The sequence below is a fragment of the Tetrao urogallus genome, assembly GCF_951394365.1.
Source record: "Tetrao urogallus genome assembly, chromosome: 1".
Classification (NCBI taxonomy): domain Eukaryota; kingdom Metazoa; phylum Chordata; class Aves; order Galliformes; family Phasianidae; genus Tetrao; species Tetrao urogallus.
The window spans coordinates 132,942,580-132,955,087 of NC_136813.1; the positions used below are offsets into that span (position 1 = coordinate 132,942,580).

The following is a 12,508-nucleotide window of genomic DNA, read 5'->3' on the forward strand; positions in this document are numbered from 1 at the left end:
GTAGGCTTTCTTACCAGCTGTGTCAGGAAGTTATCTTCCACACACACCAGTAATCTCTTAGACTGTTTCTTTTCTGCTGTATTGTATTTCCAGCAATTGTCTGATAAGTGGAAATCCCCAATGATAATAAGGGCTACTGCTTGTATGACTTGTGTCAGTAGCTTGTCAAATACTTTATCCTGGTTGGGTGGTCTATAATAGACTCCCACTGGGAAATTAGCTTTGTTGGCCTTCCTCCTTACATGTACAGATTCAACCTCATAATTAGCAGCACTGAGCTCTACAACACCAAAAGAATACCTGACATACACAGCCTTGATTGCTTTGTTTACCAACCTATTTGCACCCTATTTTTTAACATAGGAAAGGCCAAAACTGAAAATTCATATCTCAGGTGATTGACAGTTCAAGGTTTATTCTTGCACTTCATAGAATACAAGTCAGCACTGAGAAATCACTTGCATTGTACAATTCCTTTAATCATGTTCCTCTCCCACTCTCCCTCAACTAATGATGTGAAAGCAAAAGTAGGTCTCAATCTCTGTAATTTCTACATTTTCCCCAACAAAGTCTAACAGTTCATCACCTATGAGGATTTCTACTTGCTTACTTACTTGCATGGCCAGACAGATGGTGTTCAGCAGGATCAAAACGAACATCAGGTATTCAAAATAGGTGGAGTTGACCACATACCAAACTTTGTACTGGTACTGATTTTTTGGGATGTATCTCCGCAGGGGCCGGGCCTTCAGGGCATACTCTACGCACTGGCGCTGTGAAAGAGATATGATATGTTTAAAAATCAAAAACAGAATACAAGGTTGATTAGCTACTTCCAGATATTATAAAAGCACAACGTGTTTCAATCTATTTTCTTAAATTACTGCTTAGAACAAGAATTTCTTTTAGGTCGTACAGAGAAAGTGTACGTTCTACCTGTTTTAGACATCCATATGTATTTTCTTTGGACAGAGAACACTCATCTAATCTCACTGAGCCAAATGGCACAGCACACATTTTAAAGTAAATATTTTCATTTGTGCAAATCTTGCAGATTCATCTTGTTTGCATTTTCACATGTTACTCTCTGTATATATTTCTCTCTTAAATTCTTATTGTCCATGCATTTCTATCTTTAGAGGCAGTAAGTGGTCATGAATTACCTGGTTCTTGTCCAGCTCACAGTTCTTGTATTCTTGTTCTCCTTGTTCCTGAAATGTGACGATGACGAAACCAACGAAGATGTTCATCATGAAGAAAGCAATGATGATGATGTAGATAATAAAGAAGATGGAGATCTCAACCCTGTGATTATAGATGGGTCCCACATCCTCCATGTGGGAATCAATGGACCTATACAGCAACCTGGAAGCAAACAGGAGCCCAATGCAGAGAAAATCTGCAGCTGTCATGAGGCCTTATAGGTGATATTATAAAACTCATCTGTGTGTTTTTTTCTACTTGTATCAAAATTACTTCATTCATAGATGCACTGATTTGCACTGATTTGAGTATAAACTCTTGCAAAAAAGAGGACACAACTTTTATTAATTTAATACACTTGAATCTGGCCAGGGTCAAGGGTAAATTGTATTTCTAGTTGAACAATAAAAACTTAAACAACAACAAGCATGCCCTTCAGTTAACAGAAGAGTCCATGTTGTTGGGAACTGAGTTTTGTGAGAAAAAGGGATCTCAACACTTTAACATTTGTTAGTGCTGCTGTTGGCATCACCCAGTGACACAATTCAGGGACAAACCCAGGATACCCTAGCAAACCTATGTCAGTCTGACTGAGTGAAACCAAGGGTATCCTTGGTCTCTGTCACATAGACAGGACAGCCTGGTGAGTTATCTTGTGTCTATCTGTATTGCCAGCATTGGTGGATTTCATAATGGCCCACTGGCTCCATAGGAAACTTTTAACATTTACCAGTATTGACAAGTGCCTGACAGGCATTTTTATCCCTTTGTATACACAGTATTTGTAACAATTATTGCTACTATTGCTGCTGTTGGCAATAATTTCTTAAGAGCTACAGACAGCGCTGTAAGCTGTTAACAAGCACAAGAACTGCAGTTCATGCAGGTCCTGAGGAATTTACAAAGCTCATAATACTACAATGACTGCTGGTACTATTGCTACATTCAATGCTCTAAAATTTTTAAATACTTAGAATGGGAAAGAGAGTTCTCTACAATTGAATTTTCTCTTTTGAAATGAATGAGGACATTAGTAGTGAAGCATTGGACCAAGAAGCACTCACTCTGGCCAGCCCTCAAAGGTTGAGACAGTGAAGAGGGCCATCATGGCAGTCAAGACATTGTCGAAGTCAAACTTGCTGTTCTCCCAGCTCCGGGGCTGGATCATTGGCTGACTGACCTCACCATCCTTGTATGTGATGTAGTATCCTCTGTGGGTGGAAAGGAGAGAGAGAACATGGCAGAACTGCACTTCTGGTACCTGACCCTGAGAGCAGGTGGCAAGTGAAAGTGGCTAAGTGGGAAAGGTCAGACTCACCTGCATTCTGCTTCAGTCTGCTTGGAGCTGTCAGTGCAGCTGTAGAGTTTGCCCTTGAAGAAGAAGAAAGAGGAATGAAGCTTCCCTTCCTAACAGTGGAAGGGATAGGGTTGATCATATACCAGGTAGGCTTGCTTAACTGCTATTGGTATGTTTACATACTCTTTTACAGGCAGATGTGAATGAACTAGACCAAGAGTTGCCTTTGCCTGGGTACCTCAGAGCACAGACTTTCATTGGCTTGCATAGTGCTCTTTGTGTATCCTGAGGTACGTGTGCACTAAGTGCTGCTGAACACTGATTGTCAGAAGGGTGGTGAAGGGCAAAGAAATAAAAGTAGACCTAAAGAACAGAATGAGTAATCTCCAGTGATTACCACTGGATGCATGCCCACTCTTCTGTAAAATGTAATGTAGACAGCCTGCAATTACCAGTCCTTTAGAAAAGCCCCTTTCACCTCTGTCACTAAGTCATGCCACAAGCAATTTGGAGAATAGGGTTACTGATGATTTCTTAAATTACAGATGAGTTGCAACAGTTCTGAATTTGATCGATCCAGTTTTAGTAACTCCTGGTAGTAGGAGACCAAGTAATACTGCCCCAACAGTGCCCCACATTCTATCTCACATGGAAAGATTCCATCTCCCCTTCCTCAGGGTTTTTCATGATATTTTTCTTCCTACCCGAGAAAACAGCTCAGTGCAATGGACGAATGAATGGGTCAAATAGTTTTACCTTAAACAACTGAACTCCAATGCAGGCAAACATGAACTGCAGCAAAGTGGTGACAATCACAATGTTTCCGATGGTTCGGATGGCAACAAACACACACTGGACTACATGCTGCAAATGGAAGATAGGAACAAAAGTAACTTGTAGGACTGTTCTGAGTTGCTATGGTTACAAATGAAGCCCAAGACTGTAACAACAAATACAAGAATTTCATTTAGCCACTGCCCACTAAGTAATGTCTCAGGAAAAGGGAGAGAAAACCAGTGTGTAACTTTTATCACCATACTCTTCAAAGCAGGCAGAAAGAGTCAGGAAAATATCAGAGCTCAACTCTCTGAAATGTCTGGCAACACAACCGTACATAGTTGGGCACTCACCAGCCCACATGAAGAAATTTAACTAATAGAGCAAGGCTAAAGAGTGAGCCCATCTGCAACCCTATAGAAAATGACATAATTTAACATTAGTGGTGATGCTTAAACACTATTTGAAATGTCACAAAAGTCCTTGTAGCCTGAAATAACTTGAATAGATAATTTGCAGAAGACATTGGGATTCTTCTAACCTTTAGTCCTTTGGCTCTGTTGATGGCCCTCAGTGGTCTAAGCACTCGCAGAACACGCAAAATCTTCACCACATTGATGGCGCTGGATCTGTAAGAAAGTATTGGGAAGTTTGAGAGAGACAAAAATACAGTGAGTTTGCTGCAAGGACTGATAGATCTCACCCACTCTTTCTTGTTTGAAATCCTACATAGCCTTAGACAGGTTGGACAACTACAGTCAATTATTTGCAACTTGCTGTGGCACCTCAGGGGTAAGAAAATCATTCTTGCATCACCTTCATAGGTCTTGCTTCCTGATCTGGGCAGCCTTAGTATACAGTCTCCTGACTTTCACCAGCTATGCTATGTTAATGAAAGGAACGGAATATGGACAGGGATTTTTTAATAAAAGAGCAAATTGCAAAATACTCTGCAGCTATCTAATGGAAACTGTGCCAAGATGTAAGCACTACAAGACATTTTCAGGTAAGTCTTAAATAAGCATTCTGCTGAAATATTCATAGAAGAATGGACAGCCTAGACAACTTGGGCAATAAAGTACACTGCCCAGGTAAGGTGTGATCCTTCAACGTGTTTGGCCTCTGATTCTGCAAAGCAATTAAATGTGTATGTAACTTTATGGATGTGGAAGCTCACTGAACAGGGTGACCTATATGCTTAATTTTAAGTGCAGAACACAGCTACCTACTACAACTACAGAGCTTTTAATCTTCTTTGTCTAAAACCCTGACTGAAGATCTTCTCCATGCTGGAGGATGTCAGGTCCTTCTACTAATTTTGAGAACAGTTTTTTTTTGCAAACACATGAATAGTCTAGTTAGAGCTATAGGAACAAAACAGGACGTCAAAATGTCCTCTGAGCTGTTATTAAGGCTTCTACTGAAAGCCCAATGGTCCTGAAAAATCTTTCTGCTTGACTTATTGAGCTCTTAAACTTATCATACATGAGCTGCTAACCTGTGATGAGAACAATAGGGACCTGATTTTTTATTAACCATGCTATTACTTAGGAAACTTTCAATCCAACTCAAACAGTTCCACATATTCAAGTGAATCTGTAAATTATTAAGAAAATTAGCAGATCACAATAAAAAGTGTATTCACAGAAGTGGATTCAACTGCCACTGCCACCAGTACTCCACACATTCTTGCACAGCTCTTAAATCACTTGATGGTCCTTCATTGACCAAGACTCACAGCATACTAGGAAGTAGCAAAACACTATCACCCTACATTCTATAAAGAAATAATGAGATGGAACAGTACGTCACTTAACTGCCCTGATCTGACAAAGTGACTCATACATCTTGGAACAAAGCTAAGTGTTATAATTCCCAATGGACCAAATTTCTTGTTCTCATTTGATCTTTCAAGAAGATCCTCTATCCAGATCACTGGTATAGCATTTCCCAGCCATTAGAACCCCTCCTGAGAATGAGTTTTTATGCCTCTTGAATCAAGTGTCTTGAGGCTCATGAAAACAATCTTACCCGGATGAAATGATGAGATTGAAGTACCATTTCCCAACCCTGCCCTAAAAAACAACCAGTTGAAAATAGCTCACTCACTGGATTCCAAAAGAGATGAGAGAAACGCTGACCACCAGCAGGTCTAAGATGTTGAAATAGTTTCTGCAGAAGGAGCCCTTATGGAGGAAAGCCCCGTATGCGGTCATCTGCAGGAAGGCACATGAAGACACAAACACACTTTGCCATTAGCATCTGTTCAGAAACCAAACCCATCTGGTTGAGCTCAGAGTATATATTTGGGCAGGAGTGGCATTTCTAACATAGCAGACTATCTACCCACAGGCCCCAAAGGAGAATTTGAGTCCCCATGGAAAGAAGAGAGAGTGAAGATGACAGTAAAATAACTATGAAAGACCTAACTAGGGAAAGCCAATACTAGGTTTAGTGAGGAAAATATGCACTTTGAGTGCATAGAGTACATAAAATTTAGTCAGTAAAGCAGTAAAATAATTGTTTGCAAAAACTACTCCTTGCATTTATATGAGCTTCCCTTTTTCTTCAGAGGCAGAGGACACTTGTGAGTATTATGCTAAGTATTATCTAAAGGTATCTTTAGCTGAACTGAATAAAAAGCATGAAATAGAAAGGGCTCTTTTGTGATGCTTTTTAATGCACAGATGCAGTGGACAGTTGAGCTCTCTTCCTTCTGTGAAAAAAAAAATATAGAATTCCTAAGGGATTTAACTGCTTTAGAGCTGAAGCAAAGCATTAGGCAGAATTTCTGTTCTCTTCAGTTTGCTCCTTCAGTTCAATCCTACATCTTTTTTCTTACCATTACCAAGTTTCTTTCATTTTTTATTTTACAAGAAGTTGCATTTTCTCCTTGGTTTTCCTAACAAAACCCAAAGTAATGTTTCTTGACATAGAGAAGTTTGCTCATGGAGGAAGTCATTATGAGCATCATTCAGTTGAGGAAGGGAAAGATTTTAATTATTTTACCTGGACTCTCTACCCTTTCTGGGTACAAAGGGGTATTGAACACTTGCTGGTGCCAAGGAGGATGTCTCAGCTCCAGAACTGGATTAAGTGACAGAAATGTTAATGTTATAAATAGAAATGGGTCTCAGCCACAGTGTCAGATCTAAACACTTCTGAGCTCACAAAAGTAAAGGCCTTAACTTTAAATTTTAGAATGAGCTCAGTTTTAGAATGTGACTAGATGAGTTTGACATGGTGAAAGAGGGTGAGGGTTTATTTTACCACCTACCTTAGCTTTGGTGAATGATGTAAACTAATTCCTTTGAAGATACCCCATTCCCACAGCTGCTAATCTCATTACCTGGGCTAGGAACATGGGCTTCTAAATTTAGTCCTCTGATTCTCATCTAAGTTAGATGTCTATAGTAACTTGAAACAGACACCATGAGACTGTTCCCCAAATATTGGACTGTTCCAACTGAGAAGTATGAACTGAAAATTCAACCTGGGTTTTTCTGGCTCCTGTCAATAGCTCAGGATGGCGCAGCCTCTATCGATTTCCAGACATGCCTACCTGTGACAACTGCAGTCAGAGGAGAGTGGAAAGGCACATGGTATATCAGATTATTTTCTTCACCAAACATTCATGACATCAGGGAACCAGCTATCAATCAATCAGACAGAACTGAGAGGGGAGGAAGTATAAACTCTCGGCTTGGCTTAGAATTTATACTTATAACAACATATTTGATTGGGAAAGGGGTGAGGGGGTTCTTGCCATAACAAAGGAGGTAAAGGTGCCCTTTACTGGTCAGATTTTGTATGGCAATCTTGAAAGAAAGGAGACACCATTGAAATCAGGAGGGGAAGCTCTGCTGAATTTATGTTATATACAAACTGTGGTTCTCTCAAACTTGTGGAGAGAATTTTTTTTTACTGAAGAGACACTCACAGAGTGCATAAATTATGTCTGCCTCCCACTTGGGGCACTGAACAAAGCTCAGGATGCCATGTAAAGCCAAACAATAACTAACTTCAAAACACTGCAAAGTTGTTCACCTTGCTAACATTCATCAGACTCCATCATAGCAATGTAAGTCTTGTGGATACTGCCATCAACATGAGGTCAGATAAAGCTTGTTTCTTCACGGCCTTGATAATCACATAGTCATTTACTCTTTTGCTTCTAATTATTTACTCCAGCTTTTCTGTTGTGCAAAAGATTTTGCTTAATACAAGGCAGCAGAGAAACAGGCCCTGAGAAACCAAGGAAATTGTGAAGCAGAAACTACAGGATAAGGACAGAAGAATTTCTTAAATGTTGGTAGTATTTGCATCTCTCTCCCACTTAGGCCTGGAGGAAGTCCAGAGATGCTGAGCTAAATCTTCTCACGTTAATAGGAGGACATCAAGGAGGTAATAAATAGGTACTATGCAGTACACTTCCCCGATGAAAACAGAGCAATATGCCAATGAATTAAGGTCTTTTATGCTTTCTCTGAAGTCATTAGGAGCATTACCATTTGCTTCAGTGGTTGCAGAATTGCTGCTGTAATTTCAAACAGGCGGGATGGTGCCCCCATGTAGAAAGCCAAGTATTGAACTATAATTTTTAAGTGTTGCTGTTGAGATGTTTTCCTTTTTTGACAAGCCTTTAGGTGTGTGCACGTTCACATTTATTGTGCAAACACGGATGCACATGCCACAGCAGCATATTATGTATACCTCTTTGAAGGATATTATGGTTTTGGTGATTTAAAGTCGTATCAAAAGCATGGCTCACTACAAAAATATGCACAGGCCGCCCTACTTGCCAGCCTCCAGATCAGATACTGTTATTAGGGTCTTCAGCTGCAAGATCTGAGCAACTTGAGGTTGCTGCCTGCCAGTACTTAGCACCAGCTTGCTGAGAAAAAAAAGCAAGCTTCCAAGCAAACCTAGCATTTAGAAAGCCAGAACTTTGCTCAATTATTGTTATTTAAATTATTAGCCTACAAATTTGGGATAATTAGAGTTAAGAACAAGGCAGCCTATTTTTATTTTCTTCTGAGCTGAAACATTCTGCTGCACATTTCCTTTGGTAGAGGGCACATTTCCTGGGAAATACGAAGCCAGTTTTAAGAGGTACTGCAGCAGTTCATATTTGCAGCCACAGTCCTTTGTGTTTCAGTGTTTTATATTCTTGGTTATTTCTCCATACCTGAAAAAATTAGCTTATGCACTGTGTTCAGTGGTAGAATCACTGCCTGGCTCCTATATTTGCACCCTGTAACCTTACACAGAAGTCATTGGCTGCTCTCTGGCCCAACCTCATGACCTGTGCAGAACTGAGACTTTCTCTTTGAGCTGTAGGACGAATCAGAGGAGTCTGAGCTCAGGGTTCTTTGTACAGCAAATAAATTCAGTTTTGGAAGAACTGGCCAGGGCAGTGAGAGCATTTTCTGGGGTGATGGCCTTTTTCTTGGTCCTCTCCTACTTGTCATCCTGTCATTGCATTTCCCCTAAAAAGCACTATGTTGATATAGGCCTTATTTTACAAGTTCACATAAGATTTTTAAGCAACTATCAAAAGCATGAAACCAAAAGATAAGCAATCTTTTGTGCTGAGAGTTAAAGGAGTTAAGGAGAAAAAAAAAAAAGGAGTGCAACAGAGAGCAAGAGAAGGCAAAAGAGAAAGAAAGAAAAAGAAAGGAAGAAAGGAAGAAAGGAAGAAAGGAAGAAAGGTAGAAAGAAAGGTAGAAAGGTAGAAAGGTAGAAAGAAAGGTAGAAAGGTAGGTAGGTAGGTAGGTAGGTAGGTAGGTAGGTAGGTAGGTAGAAAGAAAGAAAGAAAGAAAGAAAGAAAGAAAGAAAGAAAGAAAGAAAGAAAGAAAGAGAGAGAGAGAGAGAGGAGATAGAAGCAGAAAATGAATTTATTGCTCAGATTGGTTACCTTAAGAATAATTTCTAATGTAAAGATACTAGTGAAGACATAGTCTGCATTGCCTAGGATCTGAAAAATAAGCACAATTGGGTTAGTTGTACTGAGCGTGACCCAGGAACAAACAGGCATGTGTGTTAGCAACAGATAGTGGCAGAAAACTAGTAAGCTTGTGAACAGGTAATGGTAGAGAAGATGGGCACTTTACCTTCAGAGCAATTTCAATGGTGAAAATGACAGTAAAAACTATATCAAAATAAAAGAGAACCTGAAAAAACAAAAGGGAATAGGAGTGGGGAAGGTAGATCAGTGACTGGCCACTGGAATGGGAAATCACAGTTCAAAAGCAAATACACAAGTCTCTTAACAAGGGAAAAAGGAGGACTATATGGGAAATGGTTTTGTAATGACGTCCTGTAGAGTGTAGTGAAGGTCCTGACACATAGGACAAGCAGCACGTTGCATGAGACATTTTCTAAGTTACAATCCCAGGAGGGCTCTGGAGGGAAAACAAGCTTTTGGTTGCTTTTATTGCAGGATTTTCTTTCTTTATTGGTTATTTAGTGATCTATTTATTGATTGTGATAAAGAGCAGACAATGTAAGGGTTTTTATTAAATAGATTTCCAAACTGAGAACATGAAGACTTCTGGTCTCTCAGTGGAAAACTTGAGATTCCTAACTTGAATTCAGGCCTGTTTTGTGTTTCTCAAAAAGGTGAAAAAAAGGTATCCAGACTGCAAATTGATGCACAATCTCTCTTTTTTCTTTTTCCTCTACCCTGGGTTAGGGTGAAATAGAAATGCTTTGCCAATTGAACTGAATCACTGTGACAATAATTTAGCCATGCATCAAATGTGCCCAACTTATATCTTCTATCTTTCCATTGACGTTCTGTAAAACAGGCAAGCTAAAACACCCATCATTTCCATCAATTTAGATCCAGTGGTGGGCATAGCAGTGGCATGCATAGCAAACCACAAGAAGGGGCCCTGTCACAGAAGGCAGCAGCAAGTCTGGAAGGGTTAAATGATTTGCAGAGTAACAGCATCAAGGATGCAGATGTCTTTCATTGCCCATTGATCTACATCTCACAAAGGTAAATGGGAACTCCTTTACTGACTAGTGGGACCAGAACTGAGCTCTCTTTGTTTCCAATGAATTCCAATACCAACCATTTTGGTGTTACATACGCTGGAAAAAGTAAAAATTACAAATTTTGTGCCCATGGATAAGTGTTGTTATAGCTTAATCAAGTTCTAAACATGCAGGCCACTATATGGAAGCAGTAGAAACCTGATTATTTTTCAAACTGAAGCCTCTACTGCTAAAACACTAACAAACATACTGAAGTAGACTTACCCTTCTTACAGGTCTTAATTCTATCTAGGTGATTTTGCTCTAACTCAGGTGGATAAATTCTTACAGCTTGGTACATCCTGGGCAATGAAGCAACTACTGCAAACTAGATCATACTTTAGATCATACTGTTAAAGCATGATCCCAATCTAGACTAATTTACAGATAATGAAGGTCAAATAGGGACATGTATAACCTACTGTTGGTTTGTAACCCAAAAACCCTCTGGTCTCTACAGGATTTTTGACCCCAAGACTAATGCAGAAGTTGTTCTGACCTCTTCAGTTCTGGCTTAGGCTTCATAATTTTTTGCAATTTAGAGAATTAAAAAAGGGCCATTTCAAGGATGGATGGACATCAGTTGCATTGTATATTAATTTCCACACATTAGAGCTGGAAATGTCCCCTCACGTTGCTGCCTTATAGGTCCTGACATTTGGTTATTGTATCAGTGGAATAATTTTATAATCAATGTGCTGGATTCATGGGTACTCTAAGGCTGGTTTGCATGACTCCACCGACATAAAGTGGCCATAAACTTGATTAAAGTGGATGATTATGCTGGGCCTGCAGCTGCTTTACATCACCAGAACACTGCAAAGCAGCTAGGACATATTGGTGAACCTGCATCCAGAGCTGCAGCTCATGAAGACATTCCATACAGACGAAAAATCTCACCTGTGTAACTGGTACTATTTACCAGCAGGCACACCTATTCTTCCCTAAACACATATTTAATCCAGAATATATTAAAAGCAAAACAAAACAAAACAAAACAAAAAAACAGAGAGACCATTGTAACTTAACATTTTAGGTCATGCATGGGATTTGAAGAGTGTTTGACCAGACTGGAGAGACACTTGCACAGACTTGCTGCCTGAGCCCTGTGTGACACAGGAGAGATGCAGCCACTAGCTCACCCCAGGGGAGATGCAGTACCCAGGCCTCTTTGTTAGCCCTTGCTGGAGGAGCTGCTCTCTATCCCTTCCAGCTCTGGGACAGTTTGTGTCAATAAGAGCACTGGTCTGCAAGAGTCACAGTGAATGCCTGCTTATGTTGTTCCACAGTGAGGGCAGGGTAGGTTGTTTGCTTTCAGCTTGCTTTACTTCCCTCACAGGCACAGAGCAGACACGATCTTACTGTACTACTGCCAAACAATAAAGGCAGACCACTTTTGCAACCCAAACATCTTGTCAGTGTCCCCTGGCATGACACATTTTAAACACCCGTACCTGCAAAAATTAAACACAGAATTTCATGCAAAATCAATGGGTTCAAATACAAAACATAACACTTTGCACTAAAACTTCAGCTTTTTTATTTACTACTTTTTTCTTATTTAAATCTCTGCTATGGATTCTGCATCTGCTTCTGTCAGAATCCAGTATGCCAGCTGATACCATTCTGCAGTACTGATACCAACTGATGTACTTGCAGTCCTACATGGTGGGCACACTCACCCATGTAGAAGCAGATTGTTACTGTTACATGTTGGGCTGTTATTTTGTACCCTCCTTCAGGAGGAAATGCAAAGCAACTCTGAGATAAATTCAGAAATAAACTTCCATTAATACCTTCTCTGCATGCAGTTATACATTTAAATGTGTGCTCAGGCCAGGATAGTTCTGGGAAGTAGAACACTGAGCATTAAAATAAGGTCTTATTATTAAAAAAAGGGAAAAAAAATTGTTTATGTCTAGCAAGCTCTTCCAGCCAACAAATTGCCACTGCAGACAGCAGAGATCAGAAGTCTCACATATAGTTGCTGACACTTCTCATTTCTGTAGTGATCCCAGATTAATGGAAACTACCACTGGCAAAGCTAAGCACTGGGCATTTCAAAAGGCTAATAAGAATGGCCAAGAAGGAAATTGAGAATATATCTCTGTGCTGAATGCTTTCCTCTTCTTCCCCTAGCTTGGCCAGGAGAGGAGCATGGCATATTTTCTGAGGATTATCTCAAATTCA

General features: G+C 40.0%; 1 protein-coding gene across 1 annotated transcript in view; it reads right to left on the bottom strand.

Moving 5' to 3' along the window:
* Nucleotides 1–12,508, bottom strand: part of CACNA1C (calcium voltage-gated channel subunit alpha1 C) — a gene marked incomplete at both ends in the record, with an annotated part of 471,149 nt that overhangs the window by 71,441 nt on the left and 387,200 nt on the right. The window contains 9 exons of the mRNA XM_079548089.1: nt 615–773; nt 1,164–1,365; nt 2,268–2,414; nt 2,522–2,574; nt 3,257–3,364; nt 3,819–3,906; nt 5,387–5,493; nt 9,195–9,254; nt 9,391–9,450. Coding sequence (XP_079404215.1) covers nt 615–773; nt 1,164–1,365; nt 2,268–2,414; nt 2,522–2,574; nt 3,257–3,364; nt 3,819–3,906; nt 5,387–5,493; nt 9,195–9,254; nt 9,391–9,450 — 984 coding nt within the window. The remainder of the gene's footprint in view (nt 1–614; nt 774–1,163; nt 1,366–2,267; nt 2,415–2,521; nt 2,575–3,256; nt 3,365–3,818; nt 3,907–5,386; nt 5,494–9,194; nt 9,255–9,390; nt 9,451–12,508) is intronic.